At 36.1% G+C, this 19,882-nt stretch overlaps 1 protein-coding gene across 3 annotated transcripts in view; it reads right to left on the reverse strand.

Annotated features, from left to right (window-relative positions):
• The window catches only part of Fas2 (fasciclin 2), a 77,434-nt gene extending 70,578 nt beyond the window's left edge, over positions 1-6,856 (reverse strand). For all 3 annotated transcript variants that reach the window (XM_011308600.1, XM_011308599.1, XM_011308601.1), the window contains exon 1: positions 6,509-6,856. In XM_011308600.1, coding sequence (XP_011306902.1) covers positions 6,509-6,566 — 58 coding nt within the window. In that variant the 5' untranslated portion in view covers positions 6,567-6,856. The remainder of the gene's footprint in view (positions 1-6,508) is intronic.
• Positions 6,857-19,882: the final 13,026 nt, after the last annotated feature.

The raw sequence follows: 19,882 nt of genomic DNA on the forward strand, positions 1-19,882 counted from the left end.
AAAACTAACCGAGCGAAACTTCCCTGGAACTGGTAATTGTGATTTTGAAACAGTGAAAAGCCGCTCAAAGTTGACATCCGGGGGCCCTATACCTGGCAACAAAAACCCCTATTCGAGTCATTCACCTCGAACTGTCCTCCAAGAAAGCCAAATAAAAAAGCAAAATGTCCTCTAGTCTACAATCCCAACAGGACAAGTAACACACAACAAAAGATCAGATACAGGTCAAAGGCAGAAGATTACTCCGACTAATGAATTTTTTTAAACCCTCACCGATACAATGAATTATCAGACAGAGAATTAATTGTCTCGCAGATGAAAACAATCGCACAAGAACCTAACAGTAAATTTAAAAAATGATGAAAAATAAAATAAAGCCACTATCAATCTACTGCACAAATTAATAACGGATTAACTCACTAAAACCCTCGACAAAGAGATTTTTTTAAAGGGAGGTGGAGATATGGAGGTAAATTCTCTCCTCTACCTCTATTCTTCATTCTTCCACATGGCATTTTTATCATCTCTTTGAGAGTTATAAATCGAACTTGCAGCAAAAAGTAAAATATGCTGTTTAATGCCTTTTAAAAAAAAGCTGGCAGTCACGGCTCATTAAACGGCGCCACCATCAGGGCTCGTCGTTTAACCCAAACGTTATGTGTAATGTATCCCATGTAACACTGTATCCGTTGTAGTAACTAGTTAACCCTCTTATTATCAATTTTTTTATCCATTTATTATTACTCTAAGAATTATATCATGCATTATTAGGTTATGCAGTTGTGTAACTGATCTTCCTTCTCTGGTACTTCATCGCGTTATGGATGTCGCATCAAACTTCGAGAATGTGTTTTTTTTCTTCATTTCTAGTCGTAAAACACTCTCGTCGTTAAATTTTGTAGTAAAAATGAGAAAATAAAAATGAAGATAATACCGTGACTATTTTTCCCGTGTTATATTTTTATTCTGTCTTGGAAAATGGAATTTATTCGAATGACGCTGTTATGTAAATGATACTTGAAATTTTAAGGACAAAACCTTGAAAATTTACAACTTTGAATTTACATGAATTTTATTGGCGGTTTTGGAACTGAAGAATTAAATGATTTTTAGAATTAATTTCCGGTGATAATCAAGAAAAGAAAAAGTTATGGTGAAAAAAATCCAAACTGGACTGTAAAATTTTTCAGTTTTATTAAATCTCCTAGATCAATGCGAAACGATTCCACACGAAAAAGGGTATATATTAAATTATCAAGCAACTACATTTTTCCCGTGCGGTATTTCTGACTCATGCCCTGCGATCGAAGTAAATATTAGAATTCCGTGGAAATTCGAATAAATACAGAAAATTGAAATTCCAACAAAATAATTTCACGCCCGAGAGGAATCGGATAGATTCCGAGAAAAATCTCTAAATATGGATGGTAGAAAATTCATTGAAATAATATTTTCCTCTTGTTTTTTCCCCCAGTGTAATGTATTAAAAATCAACGATTTACTCAAAATGATGGAACGACTTATGCGGAAATATTTTTAATCCCCAGTATCGAACAAATATATTGAAAAACCGTTGCTACCGAATGCCATTTCAAAGGCATTTTTCATCCAATAAAAATTCCTCGCACGTCGTCGATTTTATCATTTCTCCAAGTGACCCTTGAACAATTCCCTCTATTTCCCGTATCCCAGTCATCGAAATTCGTCAATATTTCCTCTCTAATGTTCTTTTATGACCATCTAGTCCAGAGATTGGTCCTCACCTCTGCCACGAGGCATGTAAAGTGATTCCTCTGTTCCACCGTTGCACCTCCATTCACAATAAAAGCTCTTTACGAATAAAAGACCCGTCTGCTCTCTATTTCGCAGGGCTAACGTACACTTTTTCACGTGAAAAAGAAAAGAAAAAGAAAAAACCAGGAAGATAATGACGCGGAGTGCTGAGATGGCTAATGTTACACGTGCGTCCCCGGCTCAGAATCTCCGTGACGCATTCTTCCATATTCTTCATATTTTTTTTCTTTTTCGCATAAAATGTAAAACCCTCTATTCGTCTTTCTTTCCAAATATAAGAGCCTACGGGAACAATAACCACAACTGTACACCACATTTCACATATTCAAGATTTTGTTTAGCTCTCGAAACTGACAAGTGGGTCATTGAGGGTCTTGAAAGGCGTCAAAGAAATTTTTCACTAGAAAAAAGAAGAAAAAAAAATGGAATAAAGAACACATTTGAGGCACACGCATCCGCTTCGGCGGTATTCTGCGGCGTTAACTCACGCGTTGAAAGTCTGAATCACCAGTTGATATATTAAACAAACATTTAGTCCCTAAATTACCATTTGGTGAAGATGGATTTTTAACATCAGAAAGAAATTAAAGTTCGTGGAAGGGTAGACTCAGACAAAAGCAACAATCCGATAGTAATGGGAATTCAGTTGAGTTCATTGGTCTTTGAAGAATTTCCCGAAATTCAGAGGGTGTCACAAGTTTTCAGCTGTTTTTTTTTGTAGATAATTGCTTATCATCTCTGTTCTACAGAGACCTGAGAGTATTAAGAGAGAACGCACCTTTTTTCGAGGATTTTGATTTTTGCCAATTTTTTTCCTGACAGTGAAGAGTTATTTTGACATAATATTATTCATGAGAACCCATATCAAATGTCACATTGAAAACTAATACGTTATCGGAAATTTTGTGGCAGTTAATTGACAGTTACATACTAATTTCAGAATGTTATTCGAATCTAAATGCAGAGGAATTCAGTCCTCTCTGAGAAAGAAATGTCGAAATTTCCATGACAACTTGAATTCTCAATCTTCTCATCTTGAGTGTTAAGATGACATTAAAAATTAATGGATTTTCGAAAATTCGTCACTGGAATTCTGAATTGAAAGTAAATATTTCAAAAGAATTGATTGATGTCAAAGACAAATACATGGAAAACATTCAGTGATATGTGAATATATCTGAAGAAAAATGTTTTTTCATAATAAATCGGAGATTTGATAAGTGTTTTTTTATATCCAAAAATAGTGTAGTGTTTTCCAGAAAATTCTTCCCTATACAACAACTCCAATTCCTCTCCTATTCCCAAATATCAAATAAAACCTCAGGACGAACCCAAACTTCTCAGAACCCAATTCACAATCCGAAACATTCACCACAATATTTAGCACTAGCCTAGCCCCCATTTCTTCTCCAGAAAATCTTGCCACAAAAATCCTCCCATCTCCCTCCGATAATCTCCATTAAGAGTCCTCACACCCCAAAAAAAACGCCAACGAAACTCCGCACCAAAACAATAATTGGAAAGAACCCGATTCCCAAAGGGCATAAACTCCAAATAAATAAACAAGATAAAGGAAATGACCTCATAAATATTTCAGAGGTGCCAGTTTAAAGGTAATTGGATAGTTATCGAGTACTTGCATTAAAGTAATCGATACATCCTAACAAGCCAGAGTATTCCCCAGCGAATCCCTGTAATGAACGGTACGCAAGTTTCCTCTGAAAGTGAAATCGTCTCGTGCAACGGTATCTCCAATCCGTGGTTGAATTTATAAATCGGCTGTAAATCTAGCCAGGTTAACTGAAGAGCCGCAAATTCCACGGTTCATCCAGTAAAAAGAAGAGAGCGAAAAAACAAGAAAAAAAAATTGGCAAAAACTAGTGGAAAACGCGACAATCCCAATTCCGCTTGGATTCATCCGATTTTACGTGAGGGGAAAAAATGTTTAGCAACTTAAATGGTGGAATACCCTGGAATTCGTCCAGTGTAGAAAAAGCTATGTCAGTACAGAGGAAAAGTCTTAACGAGTGATGGCGGTGCATTTGAGAAGTGCTTTAAAGTTGGCGAGTAAACGACATGGAAAAACGAATAACGTTCAACGTGATTACGGGGTTGAGATATACTTCGCTGGTTGCTAGTTGTGTTATTGCCTGGGTACAGAGACCACTGTCTTGAGGTTCGTTGGACTGAGGAGGGAGTCCTCAGGATGCCTCGAGTCGCAGATGACGCGGACAGACGGGTTATGCATTTGCCAGATGCACTGGGGTAATTGGAATGTGCTTTTTTCCAATTTTCAAGAAAAAGTTAAAATTCCGGAAATATGAACTCAAGAATTGATTTTACAAAGAAACGGAGAAGACAAAATTCTAATTTGTGGAGAATATTTTTTGAGACAAATCATTTTTTCTCAATTGTGCAAATTGTACGGTTTAATGATCTCCTGTTTTACAGTTGAAATGTTGCCATTTGTAATGCATTCAGGATAGAATTGATAACGATAGCGATAGATTAAAATTCAATTGAGGTAAAAGTAATTTGTTTCTCTCAAGTAAACATAGTCAATGGTTCGGGGAATTTTCGGTAAACATGTGGGAGAAACAAATATTCCCAAAATCGGAATTTTAAGCGAATAAATTTTTTCTCATTGAAAAAAGTTCATAAAAACGTCTCATAAAGTTCTGTCAAACATTTTCTGGTTTCCAGTTGAAATCTAAGGGGACGAAGAAAGAGCATAAATCTTTGATTTATGGAATCGTTTTCAATTCCATATCTCTACGAATATTTCAGACGAAAGGGAAACTAAAGCCGCGAATATTCTCAAGAATTTTTGCATGTTTTTCTTCATTGTGGTTTCTTCCATAAATATCAAAGCAACTTTATTCGTATCCCTTGACGTGCAGATAATGATTCATATTCTCGTTTCAGCCGGGGTACGACAGTGGTTATTTATAATCCGTGTAGTTTTACCCGTGGGTCAAAAAAGATAATTCGAGGTGGAAATTTATGCCGAGCAATTTACCACCTGACGTCGCAGAAAGAATACAAGAGTAGAAAGCAAATACTTCTGGGGCATCGAGATTTCTTCATTTGAGCGGTTAGTCAAAACCTTGAGGGATAGAGTAAATAGAAGGCCATGGAGGGATGGTGAGTGCTCTTGTACAATTCAGGTATAGACTTTTGACTTTTCTCAGGGTCGTTAAGGGAGATGATGATCATGGGAACACCGAGGAGGAAAAGGGCCTAGGGTCTTCAAAAATTCATTGTTGATTGTGAGCCCACAGGAGAACAAGGTGCTCTGGCGCCTCCTAGCCAGGTGCATTTTATTACACCATCCATTTGTACAGGTGTTAAAAGTCATCTTTATGGCCGTTTCTAATTTTAATGTTAGACAAATTTTTTGGGGGAGTCAAAAATGTTAAAGGTGAAATTGGAATTCTTATGTGGATTACTCTCCTAATGCCTGAGAACCAGAGGATTTCCAGAACAATTTGAGACTTTCTTCATGGGAAGATTCTGAGCTACTTGAAGAATTTTATGATACTTTTTTTGGGAAACGACAAGTTTCGGAAATATCTGTCGATTATTCTATTTTTCTTCGTGCAGTGAAAGGAGAATCCCGTTGAGCTCGAGAGAAATATGGAAAGACCTATTTTGTGCTACGCAAAATCCTCTACAAAAGGCCTCTGAATGTCTATATCTAACTCTTCCTTCGGCGAGATAATTCCAAAATATGATGAAACTTTCAAATTCCACGATTTTTCTCGGCTTCGTGCCGATTTCTTTGTGAAAATTTGAAAACCATCAAATTGCGAGAGAAATATGATTAAACTCATCCCTAAAATTTTCAAAAACAAAAGAATGCGCAATTGCCCTATCAATTCGACATCTCTTATGTTTCTCTTTTTTTATACCTATTTGCAACATTCCCGGGTTCCCGTGGGACAAGAGGAACTCCACTTCCTTCCGCACGTTTTAACCCGAGTAATCGAATCACTTTCCCACGCGCTGTCAGGTGCATAAATAACTCCCTCCATACCTCCACATTCATCCACACATTCCGAAAAACAACGAAACGGAGAAAGGAAAAAAAAACAGAAATTCTAATCTTGCACGCAGAACTCCACAAACTAGTCCCACATTTTCGCCCGCGGGGGATTTTTATACAGGTTTGAAGGTGATACCTGCCGAGAGAGAGAGCATCGAGAACCGACGGTTAAATTCAAACCGGCGCCACGGCCAACGAACTTTCCCGACGCGCGAAACCGTCCGTTTCAAATCTCCGCACGTACGAAGCAATGAGATTTTTTTTCTCATTTCTACCTCCACTACCACCGCAAATAATATAAGAACACTACTCCTCAACTCAGTACGCGATATTAACCTCGCCAAGAAAAAAAAAAACTCGACCTATCGGTGTAATAATATTCCACCATCATGAGAAATCACCACTAGATATTTGTTTTGATATTTGTTTTGATATTTGTTTTGATATTTGATTGACCCTCTGATTTGATTTATTCCACTGCGCATTCTTTCCCATCAGTTTAAAACTGCACTACACTGGGGCACGATAAATCCACCGAAGATCGATCGTTATCGATCTCGAAGGAATCCGGTTGTACGCACGAATAAGGAATGTAATGAAATAAAAAAAAAAATAAAGAGAGGGGGGCAAGAGAGATAGTATTTTCTCATGGTCGACGCCATCACTCACCTAGGTATAGCAGCACGAGGATGGCAACGGCTGTTGCACGCCCACATGAACTCGCCATCGTCTTCAACTTGTTCTTGAAACACTCCCGAACGAACCAGAATTCAAGGAATAATTTACAATGACCAACTCTTGTTGACAAACACACGGTATTTAGGCTGAGTTTATTCGACGCACTGACACTCAACTGAACTCGATAACTGGGTGATCTACTAGGTGTGCCGATACATCGGTACGGAATGAATCACTTGGTCTGTTATTATTATTTTCGAATGAAAGAGAATGTACCACAACGCGTGAGTGTGGGGACTCGACTGCGCGCACGATAACGATAGTGTTTACGTCGCGCTGGCCGATTCACTACTGTGGTGGGGAGACTGTCGCGCCGTTGGTGCTTACCCGTGGGACATCGGTGAACTTCGGCAACGCTCGGTCGAGGACACCGGTATCCCCCACCTCATCGTCGTTTACCAGTCAACATTATATTCGGACTCACCGATTTCAAATATTTTTCACCAATCCCGTGCAAATCAACGTTTCCCCGAATTTAGGGACTAAATACTCAACTCTAATCGATGAATTTCAGTGAAAATCGATGGAAACACCGATTTTCCTGCACTCTTTCGAAATCAACACATTTTTCCTAATTTATGTACGAAGTCTCCGACTTTAATCGATGAACCTCGGGAGGAATAGACAACAGAAAAATCGATCACGGCATCGGTTTCGGCCATTTTATAACACTCACTTGGAAATCAACACTTTTTCTTTGTCCTGAATGTTCGATTTTAATCAATGAATCCCGGGACAAACAAACGGTTTTGGAACATAATCAAACTTTGGGAATTATCAAAATTAAATTTCGTGGATTGTATTTAGATAATCGCTTAATTGCGGTTAATTACAGATACACATCTGCAATTTCGGAAATGAAAATTTGGAATAATTTTTCGCAGTATTAATCATGAGTTTGGACGTTTGGGGAAATTGAATACACGTTGAATACTGTATTGAAACAGCAATTGATTATATATCGATTTTGCATGTTATACGCACGATATTATCACCAAAGGGCAATTCATTACCCATAGAAACGGAAAGTTGAATAAATGTTATCAGATTCTCGTTATCGAGGTACGAACAGAAATAGGAAATAGCTTTTCAGCAATTAATTTTTCGAGTTCTTCACTATCAAGGCTATTATTATTGTAAATGTTGTACTCGATTTCTTTGACGACTTCTGGCAGCAAAATTCGAATTCATTAATTAATCACTCGAGGTGAATAAATTGGCAAAATTATGTCATTTGTCTCATGATTTCGAGCTGAAACGGTCTTTCTGATAAGTTGCTCAAGTTGACTGTCTCAAATTTCCCTGTAATAGGAGCGAGCTAATACAGATCCAATTTCAGAATAAGTCTAACACAGAGGCGTTGACTAATTACTCCTTATATATTACCACGTTTTCCTTCAATTGGGATTCCTGGATGTGTGTAAACGATCGTAAAACTGTAATTAATCTAGAGTAAAGCGTAACGTAGTTCATGGGTAAATTCAGCCTAATTTAAATGCGTCTGTAAGTGGTCCATGATAAACTCTCACCGTTCCATTATTTTCATTTTCTGAGTTAGCATTCAATAATAAATATACAAGTAAGACCACTTCTGTAGAGAAAATTGAAATTATCAGATTAAACTCTCAAGATGGAAGGTTTTAGTTGAACATTCCAAAAAACATAATTTGGAATATTACAGAATATTCATAAAAGATCAAGTGACTCATTTAAAAAATAATCAGTTATTATAAGTCATTATAAGTCATCTCCTTATCAAGTCTCAAGTATGGGTCTTGGTAGTTGCCAGTCACCCTTGGGATTGCCCCCATCCCTCTCCGTCATCTTCATCGTCGCCCCCCCTGGCAAAGCAATTCCAGGAATTTCCATCGTCCGAATATTTTTTTCCCTCTCACCCCCTCTAGACAGACAATATACATCAAGTTCTGTCGGCTGTGCTGCATCAAGGCACATATCCATGAATTGCTCGGCCGTGGAATATTTTTAATCCCCGACACGATGTACTCTGCTCTATCTCTCTTTACATCCTCTTCCATCATTCTTATGCTGCACCAAGGAAGATTGATGGCTGAGCAAGGTACACTGATCCTCGGCAAATATTACCGTGAAATTCACTGGTGCTTGTTAAGATATGAAATTCAGGAGAGAATTGCTATTAGAAAATTCCCCGGATTTTCCGCACTTTACTTATTACAAGATTGATGGTGTGGGTGGCATCGTATATTACGGATTTTTTAATGAGACTGCTATTTATTCATCGGGAAAAATATAAATGAAAATGGTCATTATTTCGAGAATAAATTTCACTTCACAATCCGTTATGTTCATACAAAAAATTATTTATTTTAAATTCGTTAATTATGAAATTGAAATTGTGCGTAATTATACTTACGAATTGGAATTATAATTTACGTACATTTGTATGTACTAAAGGTTCTGGCAAAAATTACTCCAAAAATAAATAATGATTTAACGTGGAAACCTCAATTTTTTGGCATTAGAAAATAAATTCGAAATTTGTTGTTTTCAAAAAATGCAATTCAATCTAATAATTGAAAATTCAGACATTGCGACTGGGATTTCAAGAAATTTTTAACAGACCAGGTTATGAGATTGCGATCATCTGATTATTATTATTCAATGATTGTTTAGTTTTTTTTCTGCGAATCGATAAACTAATATCTCTCGTTTCCTGTAGGACAATCATTTGTTGGTAGAAAAAAAAAATATGTCTGGAAGCATCTAATAACGGAGAAGTAATACTACGAATTCCATCTCTAACTTGTGCAGAAAATAAAATTTTTTGAGAAGACTCATATTATTTCCGCAATAAAAATTCTCAATCTCAATACTCGCCTCGTATAATTGACACAGAAAAATCCTCTCGCCATATTTTTTTTTCAGGAAAATTAAAGTTCTATGAATAGCACACTGCTACCCGGGATTGACCCATCAATTAATATCATACTAGTAATTATTATTGTGATAGTATTGGAGAAGCGAAATTGAGTAATAATTACAGTTTCCACTGCTGGTTGATTGCACAGGACGCGAAACTACACTCAACTTTTTATTGTTGAAAATTATCCATGTTTTATGTTGAACATTAAACTTGAATGGTCCAGACGAACGTACATCTCAGTAGACCCAGAGGCCAAAACAAGTATTTAAAAATTTAGGATGACAACGAAGAATCGAGTGTAAACGTCAAATTAACCGATAAAATGTGGGAGTTTGAATGTTTTGAGTGCTTTGGTACTTTACATACCAATAGTTAACAGTTTAATATTCAAAACCATTGCCCAGTCCTTATTAAACATTGGACCCCAATTAATCAGTTGAAAATGATAAATTGTTAAAAAATTGGTGAATTTTCCGCGGAATGAAATGATTACTGGAAAAATTGGAGAGTGAGTGATTAAAGTGATAATTCTCGTTTCCAAATCTGTGCTATTTATGGTTTCATGAATTCCCCTAAAATTTCCCCACATACCCGGTACCTCACTCCACGGAGTAACAATTCCCGTACAATGAAATTACCGGAAAACTTGATTTGCCGTGTGACACAATAGTAACTCTCCAGGGAGATAGCGTCTCTATTTGCACGGAAATTCATGCGACAATGATATGTGCGGATTAAACGAATAATCACAGCGATTGCGACAATCCAATAATTTATCGACTCTTGCATTGACCCAAAAAACTCAATACTGAACAAAGAGACTGCACCGTCATTTCTGGCGACTTTTTTATTTTTTCCTTCATCCGAAAATTATTCGAATTTTTTATATGCAGCTCTCGATTCGACTGAAAAGTGTATGATGATGAATCTGCATTATTTATTGCTGGCCGGCTAGCAATATTTTTGAAATACAGATAGAGATCGGCCTGAAGGAATAATTTAGTTGAGCAAGACTGACTGCATGCTCTCGCGTGCTTCTGTATCATGCAACATGACCTCATAAATTCAATTACTTTGAATTTGACCAATGGCTAGGTCCGTGTACTCAATTCCAACCAACCCGGAATGAAAGTCATTTCGAGGGATTGAGGTAATAAACATTACTACAATGAACCGTTTATAAAACAAGAACCAATCGGCAGTTTTTTTTGTCAGGTGTTAATAGATTTCGCTGGTAATCAATTTTTCGGGAATTGAAGTGAACCATTTTTCATTTTGATTTTTCATCAATGCAAAAATCGTTCTGATATTTTCTGTACAGTATTTTTAATTTTTTTTATTTATAGTAGACTCTACTGTATATATATTTATATTCACCCATTTAGTGAAATTAAACTCTGTTTCATTATTATACAATCGAAAAATGTTTTTTAATCCATCAACAATATCTCGCATTTCAGTTCTCAAAAAACATGAAAATATTTCTATTCATTTATTTATTTGTTAATGTTTTTTTTTGCAAACATGGGCTACTTTACATTTCCAGTTATTATTTTTTCCCCATCATACGAAGCGCAGGTTCACATTTCACATCCAAAATTGGTTTTCGCCTGTAAATTCATTTTACTACTAAATCGCCCACTTTACAACAAAATCCAACAATATGAAATTTCAAAGGAACATCCCTGGAAGATATTTATCCACGGAAACCCAAAAATTTGGCGATACGCGGGAGTTTCGTATTCCCCCAAGAATTTCAGTGCCAGAAGGATATTATTTTTGTTTACGACTAGACTATTATATCAAAAACGTCAGAATCCTCTCGTATTTTTCTGCGGACTGCAGGGAAAGATGTCACTCCCTACAATTTCCTTTTTTTTTATATAAAAAAAAGGGAAAATAATATTATCCATAGCACTTGTGAGAGCGTCTGGCCGATCCATCTCTCTTCTTCAAACAAACCGAGATCCCTTCGTGTCGTGCGTTTGAGTCGCGCGATGGGCTCTGGACGTGGTGCTCTCGGTTGGATGAAAAGAACTACCAGAGGGATGTACCACTGGCTTACGAAAACGTCTGTCGACGAGCCCCAGAGTTGATTCACCCCAGAGTGTACCTTACCTTTTTGTTTACCGTTTGTCAACCTCTGTTTACACCCAATCCCACCACCCCCATCCTCGATCTCCCATTCCATATACATTCTCTATTGCTTGTATTTTCTACACATCTGATACATTTTATTTATTCTTCATCCCCTGGAATGAATTAGTGAAGAATTTTTCTGTCACCAATCTATTTCTCTAAGTAGTCTTACGTCCATGCAATTAATTACGCCTCATTTTATATTCCTCAAAGTGAAAAAAATTATAATAATTCATATTTAGTTAAAATTTCCGAGTCATACGCATTTTTATTTACGATTATTGGATAGCTACAGGTGGACAAATACTCAATTATGACATGTCTCTGAAATAGTGAGATTATTGTAGAAATAACGATCATACACTTGTTATTTTCTGTCGCTCCATTGCAGTAAGACGTATCTATCCTGAGGAGAGTGAAAAATTATTGTATATCGGAGAATATGCTCACAGATGCGACAAAGTGTTGCATTCTGAAGAAACACATCGCGTAGACAAAAATAAAAATCAAATTGATACTCGTACACGTGGCATTGACGTCAATACAATGGACACACACAATTTCCTCGGTGTCCGCTGATCCGGAAAATTCCATCGGTAACAATAAGAGAGAATGAAAAATTTTTACCTTTATGAAATACCGACCTCCGGAAAGAAGAATCGATTGCATTTCCTTATTGACTTTCATGGGATGCTCTATCTCATGCTCTTTATGATAAAAGTGCATCTGTGTGAGATTTTTTTCAATTCTGTGATGAAGTAAAAAGGGAATAGTGAATGGGTAAGATTTTCTCGGTGCTCTTTGGCGAGTTTCTTTATCTGGATTTCTGAGCATCGCCGTGAACCGACGACTATGATTAATAAACGGATGACTAATATCCGTTTATTTACAGTGGTGGAAGGCGGAAAATACGAGGGAATAAAGGAGATGTTGGTAATGAGAATCGAAAAATGGAGTCACAGGGGGACGGTGGACGTCAAAGAGATGGTGGATGAGCTTATCGTACGCTTGCATCACTCGGAATCCGTGAAAGAGTCCAAGAGTCGACGGGTCCACCGGTGAAATATATACTAGCTTTGAAATTTCATCGCCATTCAAGAGTTGACGTTTATCTCCTAAATAGCTTTTATATTATTTGAATTACTTTATTTTCAAGCCGGAGAAATCGAAATTTAATTAGAAAGCAGATTTTAAATGAATAATAATATGTTATATAAACTGTTTGAAATTGTGGGATTAACTCTCTGTGTCACGTTCTACAATAATTTTTTAGGACATCTTATATTGAAATTATTTTAGAAGAAAGAGTCGCAGAGTCAACGGGTGCCAAGTTAAATGTCGACTCTAAAATTTCGTGAGAATGAAGCGTGTGGAATTTATCTCGAAAATTACTGTTATGTAATTGAAATTATTTCGTTTTGAAGCTGGAGAGACGAGAAGGTAATTAGAAAGTGGATTAAAAATTGGTGGAGCGGAGTAATTAAAATGCAAAATTTTAATTGAAGGCAATTCGTTTCACCTGTTGTTTATTGTAGGACCTGCAGAGACGAGGAAATGTAAGATACACTCTCAAAAAATTTTGCGCTTGATTAACTTTCCAAGGAAAGCGGTCTTGTGAAATTTTTTCATCAAATTAAATTTTTCTAAAGACCAATCGATCGAGATTTCAAATAATAAATCGTTGAGCTCGATTAACACATGCCTATCTCCTTTTAACACATGCCTATATTAAAATCAATTGATACAAACACTGATAACGGGATTGAAAATTATTTCGATTATTTAATCTCGTTATTCCCTCATTCCAAAATCTCGTAAATGACATTTCAGTCCACAACTTTAATTATTATTTTTTCCTGTATGAAAAATAATTCAGTAATCCTTCTGTTGACAAATGGGACATGAAGTGTTCAACTCCGGCAAAGTGACATGAAATATTATAGATTAGAACTGGGCGATTATTAAATTTTTTCAATATCCCGGAAATTCAATTTTTTTAATTTTGAGATCTTCTACAATCATTTACCGCAACTTTTAACTATTGCATTAGTTTATAATTTATTCTCCATTGAAATATCAATCATACAAACCCAAAAAACGCAGTTTTTTCGAATTCCGAGAGAAATCAAAAATTTTTTTTGAGCACTTTGAATTGAAATTGAAGTTAACCTCACATCCGAAAATTCAGATGACTGAAAACACCAAGAAATTTCTAACAACACAGACTAAAAATTGACGGAAGTAATGACTTTTTCCTTTGAGTCTCTGAAAATATGCGAATTGCTATGAAGACTAAAGTACACCGTTGAAAAATCTCAAAGAGCCCTTGACTGAAAAATTAGAGAGGAACTGTCAGAGCAGCCAAAATTAAAGGACAAAAACCGACAATAAATTGAGTGAAGAAAATTGAAGCAAGTGAATAGTCTCTTGGACGTTGGAAAATAAAGGGTGGAGAGGGGATGCTGAGGGGATGCTGAGGGGATGCTGAGGGGATGCTGAGGGGATGCTGAGGGGAGATAGGTCTGGTGGCGCCAGGACGACAGCCTGGCGGGCGCCAATTCTCAAACTGGGATTCGTGTTGGTATGGCAATGTAGGATAAGAGATGGGGTGGGTTGTCCGTGACAATCGGGGGGTAGGGGGTGAAATTGAAGAAACGACGTCGATCCTGCAGAGATGCGAAAATGCAACTGAGCTTTGCCTTCGTCAAAATATCGATGGAAAATTTCTCCGGTCAACCGTTAATTTATCGGAAATGTGAGCACATAGATACACGTCACACCCTTATTCGACGGTCAACCGGAAAATATATGGGTATAGTGCAGGTACGATAAATTGTATATCTCTGCAATTATCTCTGGAATGATTAACATTAATTTCTTCATTTCTCTTCATGGGCATTTTCTCAGTGTTTATTTTTTTTTTCAAAATTAAAGTATTGTAGTAATTCGAATTTAGTAGACCAATTTTTCATGTTTGCATGACTAACTGCGAGCTTGAGACCATTTATATATAATAAAAATAAAAAATAAATATAAATTTATATTTATATTTATTTATATATTTATTTATTTTCTCTTTAAGAATGTTCTACTCGTTTTTACCGAAAATTAACGGTTTTTTAAATTTCGTTGGCTCAATTAATTCTCAAAATCCAAAGAACATCTCAAATAATATTGATTTAAATATTAAAGAACTGGACAATTACTCTTCCATCGAGTATAGTATAATAATTTTTCATTCTTACCTGCGCTCTTTTCCTTCACTTGTACTCCACTTTTCCAAAAAAAAAACTATCAAAAAAACCATTTAAAATTTGAAGGCCGGCGTGGTACTAATAATCGGTGGAATGACCTCTATCTATGTATATTTTTTCTAATTAAAAACAATTTTTAATAAAAATTGATTAACTGTACGCAATCTGTAATCGTTATGCACTGATATTAAAATAGAAAACCCACACATAAAGACTATTGAATGTATTGTTATAGATATTATTTATTGAGTCAATTTATTGCATCGATGATAAAAAATTGCTATTTCCTAAAAAATTTTGGGGTTGAACCGCGTAAAAGGGTTGAGGATGTAAAAAATATTATTCCCCAATCTTTGGCATTGCCATTTACACCCCCTAAGTTGCGGCACGTTCTCAAAGTCCTTGGCACCCTTGGTTTATTCGTAGGTGTATATGCTCTGGCATTGTGTTGGCAAGGAAGCGAGCATGGAACAATACGTCCAGAAGGACAAATCGATACTTCGACGACGACGTTCTCTGGTAAAAGCAGAATGAGATGGCGTGGGATTGCGAGCCAAAAGGTGGGACATGTATTGAAGAAGTCGAGACTTATCTGGGGTCGACTGGGCTAACTTGAAATAAAAAAAAAAAAAATGTGAAAAGAACGTGAAGAGGCGTGGATAGAATAAAAGAGGAGAAAGGATTGCGCCATTTCTGTAAGGCGACAGAGGCAAAGAGGAAAGCAACGAGTTGTGAAAAAAAATACCGAGGGCAGGATGGCTGTATTTTTCAAGAGGGAAGGAAAACTTTCGTGAAATCAGGACAGTAATGTCTTTTACTGTCCAAAAGGGATGGGGCATTGTCCTCAGTGAAAATTTCACTCTTACTTTCTTTCTCGTTTCGGTGTGGATTCTTCAGTTTTTTTTTGTGAGTCAAGTAGAAAGCGTGAATTCTTCACTCGCAACCGGAAGTCTCATTCATGGTCATGGGCAAGTGTAATTGGTCTATTGTCTTGGTTTTTATTTAAATCTGATATTTTGTGGGATTGATGTTTTTATGGTGTTCATTTTACATTTTTGCACAAGAACAATTGATATTGAATAAACAAAAATCTATTTTTAATTATTATTTGAATGAAACTTCATTATGGATGTTTGACACCCGTTTAACGAAAATTGACGGTTTTTTTTTTATTTTCGTGGTGAATTATCGATGGGACTAACGTGAAAAAATATAATAGCTCATTTCTGTAAAGAAATGGTAAATTAGGAAGTGTATTTTTTTCGATGAGAATTTTTACTCGATATCTCGGAATTGAACGCAGTTGGTGATTTTTTCATAATAACCCTTTTTTCAGCTCTCATCCTCTTCTATAAAAAAGGTTCATATAAAAAATTCGCTATCCTCCTTTAATTCCGAGCTATCGCCCAAAAACTGGCCTCGAAAAAAATACATTTATCCCTGTTTACCACTTTGCTCCTGATTTTAGCAGAAAATTCAAATTCATTGGCTTAATTACAAATTCGGATGACTTTCCCGCCGAAAATTTCCTGAAATTTGAATTGCCCAATGAAAATGATTTATTGAAAAAAAAAAAATCAAGGAATAGAAAAGTTCTCGAGGATTTCGTTTTCACTTTTTAGAGATTGAGCTGAAAAAAAAATGTTCCGTTCGGAATTAAAATGCACAGAAAATGAATTTGATCGTACTTGAAGAGCGGTATCACCTTTCCGACAATATTCCAAGAGCAGAGGGTATCACGTTATACAAAAGAATACTAATCCTCTCCGGACACTCTCGAAAATAGTGAAAAGAGTGGCAGCGAGCGGTGATGACAATACCGGGTACGAAATCAATATTGCCTAATCGGATCTAAAATCCGAGTTGAGGGCTCAGTGGGTTAGAGGAGAAATCAGTACAATTGTCAGCCCCTGTGGCATTGGACATATGGATCAAAACTTCGTTGTCTCTCTCCCTTGCTCTTACAGTTGGACCCACCAGATGGAATTCTCATGGAGCGGTTACACAAACGCAAAAGTTCTCCAGTTGCTCCGCTTAACCATTGTATTCGCTTCAACCTAATCCGATTACATGCCCCATTGAAGTTCGAAGTGCGATATTTTTTTTAATGGAAAATGCAACCCCTATTTTTGCCACGAGTTACATCATGCGCACGAGTACATGTTAATGGGGATGTTAAGGTGTGTCTCTCAATAACACGTTATTGTCATTTTTTTGTTGTGGAAGGGACATGTAATTGATGAATCAAATGGTATTCGAGACATTCCGCAAAATTCTGTACATTAGACAAGTGATTGAAATTTCAAACGTAAAATCAGATGAATTTCTAGTTACGGGAGTTTGAATTCAATTTCAATTAAAAATTCTAACTAAATTTATTATTTATCTCGAATGAAAATTTATGAAAATTGAATTGTTCATGGTAAATAATGATTAATTTTTCAATAAAAGCAATTGAATTAAATAAAAATCCAATTGAACTTCTTGAATTCGCAAAATTTCATTTGTCATTTTTATTTCGGGTCATTCCAATTATCAATTTCTCAGAAAACTAAAAAAGTCGATACTTCCGGTAAAAAGAGATTAGAAAACCCTCGAACCAACCGGAAAAAAATCAATTCTCTTATCGGTGTTAATTTCATCGGCAGTATCATTAATGAACCGACGATAATTGCCATAAAAAAATTCACCGACAATTCGGGATAAACATGAAAATTGAGTACATCGTAAAAGTGCAGTGAAAAATCGATATCTCAGTGTACGTACATGATGTGTACATTGAGAGGATGAGTACGTAGATGTATAGAGTGGTGAAGCACTACACCAAAAGAGGTGGGGGAAACGAGTCTAGATGGGGCGACAGATAATCTCACGGGAAGCTCGTTACCACCCCTTCCGCATCCTCATCTCTCTCCCACCCACCCACTTCCACCCACTTTCTCTCTCTCTCTCTCTCCTACCCTATGAGTCCCATTCTCACGTTGAAAACTTTCCCTTTCACTCTCCGGTGTATGTACAATACCCATTTTACTGTCTATATGCAGAATTATAAACCCCCACCACAGTCGGCACACCCTCGGAATTTGTATTACGGATCTCAAAGGAATTATCGTGCTTCCGGATAAGGGGGAGGGCACTGCGCTTATGTTTGCCTCAATTTGACGTTCAGCATGGAGAACGTATTGAGAGGATTGCGGATTTTTTTTTTTTCCACTCATCAGGGCAAAGTATTCATTAATTTTGGATGAGTGATTTTTTTATCCCTTCCTCTTAAAAATGATTGGATTAATTAACGTGGGGAATTTTTTTATTCGTGATTAAAAATTATGGTAATGAGGAAAATGAAGGTTTTCTGGGGGAACTAATGGTGAGGCATACAATAATAATAACAAAGTCTGAATTGATTAGTTATCTTTTTTATGGTTGTTGCAAGTAGTTGGATTTTATCGAATAAGAAACAATAGAAAATTAATTAGGTGAAAATTATGAATGTCAATGATACACTTAGTTTTAGAGATAATTCTGGTTGAGAGAGGAGTTTTGGTTGGATGTAAACGTCGTTGTAAACGTTGTTGTAATTTATTATAGAAACACTTGGGAAAGAGTCTTTTGAATCCTGTAACTGCCAGAAGAGTCACGTACAAGCGAAATTTTTCACAATAGCCCTCATTTTTTTCAAAGACTGGAATTTCTTGAATGGGGAATTCCTATTTTTTCGTGCGTTCCCTCGGTTACTGCATCTTAGACTTTTCCGGTGGTAATGGTGTATACGTGCACCATTTGCCTGTAACGCGTATTGAGACTGCATTGTGCTCAGGTACCCTTTTTTTTGCTTGCTTGCATTGTTCTCTATCACTTTCAGTAACCAATTCGACTTGTTTCATAGTCAAGTTCGAGGAATATTTCTGATTCTGAGAGCGATAGCGGATTTGTTCTCGAGATGTCTTTTGTAAAGTGAGAAATAAAGAAAGATTTTTACAATAATAGACAGCGAATCTTGTTACGCCCAGAGATATTCCAAAGGCTTACAAGAACTATTAGTTAATGCTGGGGAAAACATTATCGTCATCTGCACATATAGGCATAATTTTCTGTTAGTTTGCGAATAAAGTTATGAAATAGTAAGCAATTGTTTAAACAAGTATACACGAATAATGTCGTGTATTCAAACGAAACACGATTGAACACTTGAAATCTCACAATTCAAGGCTCGGATAAGCCTAAAACGAGGTTAACATTTCGTCGAGTCCCAGTCGTAATTGATAAGTTTTTTTTGTCGGTAATTTTACCTGAAAATATAAGTTTCACGTATTTTCAAGGCTAGTGAAATTTAAAGTGCACTAAGACCATTTAGTGTGCGATTATAATTATACTTTTGCTTTTCAAAAAATGGACATGTAAAAATTCAATTTTCTGATAAAAATGCTTGACAAAAAAATTGTAAAAATTTCAGATTTGTTAATATCTATTTGAGTCATTTTTTAAATAAATTGATTACCGTATTGACTTCAGAATTAGTGTCTCCATTGCAGTGAAATTTCACTCTATGTGAACATGCGTTTCGATTTCGGTATTGTTTTGTTAAAAGAATGTGAAATTTAAACCCGATGCTATATCATATAGCGATATTTACAAATTCGTTACAAATAGAATAAAAAAAAACAATTGGACGTTTGATTTTTGAGGGACATTCGTTGTTATTCGGGAAATGGATACTTCGATTCACGTTTCACTGCTGAATAATATATTTTTTTAATTATTTTTAGTTACTAACGGAAAGGAATAGTACGCGGAGTGAAAAAAAACCGGACAAAGTACGTGAGAGCAAATAATAAGATTTATTGATTATCTCTTATTTTTTCATGATGATTTTAAATAAAAATCACTGAAATCATTCTTCAGGGATTTACTTAATTTTTCCTGCATTTTCCTCTTTCGTGCATCAATAAAATTCTGATTTTCCCAAATTTCAACAATTTTTTTATCACTTGAGCAAGGAATAAATGAAGA

This window comes from Fopius arisanus, unplaced genomic scaffold (genome assembly GCF_000806365.1).
Source record: "Fopius arisanus strain USDA-PBARC FA_bdor unplaced genomic scaffold, ASM80636v1 scaffold00061, whole genome shotgun sequence".
Taxonomy (NCBI): domain Eukaryota; kingdom Metazoa; phylum Arthropoda; class Insecta; order Hymenoptera; family Braconidae; genus Fopius; species Fopius arisanus.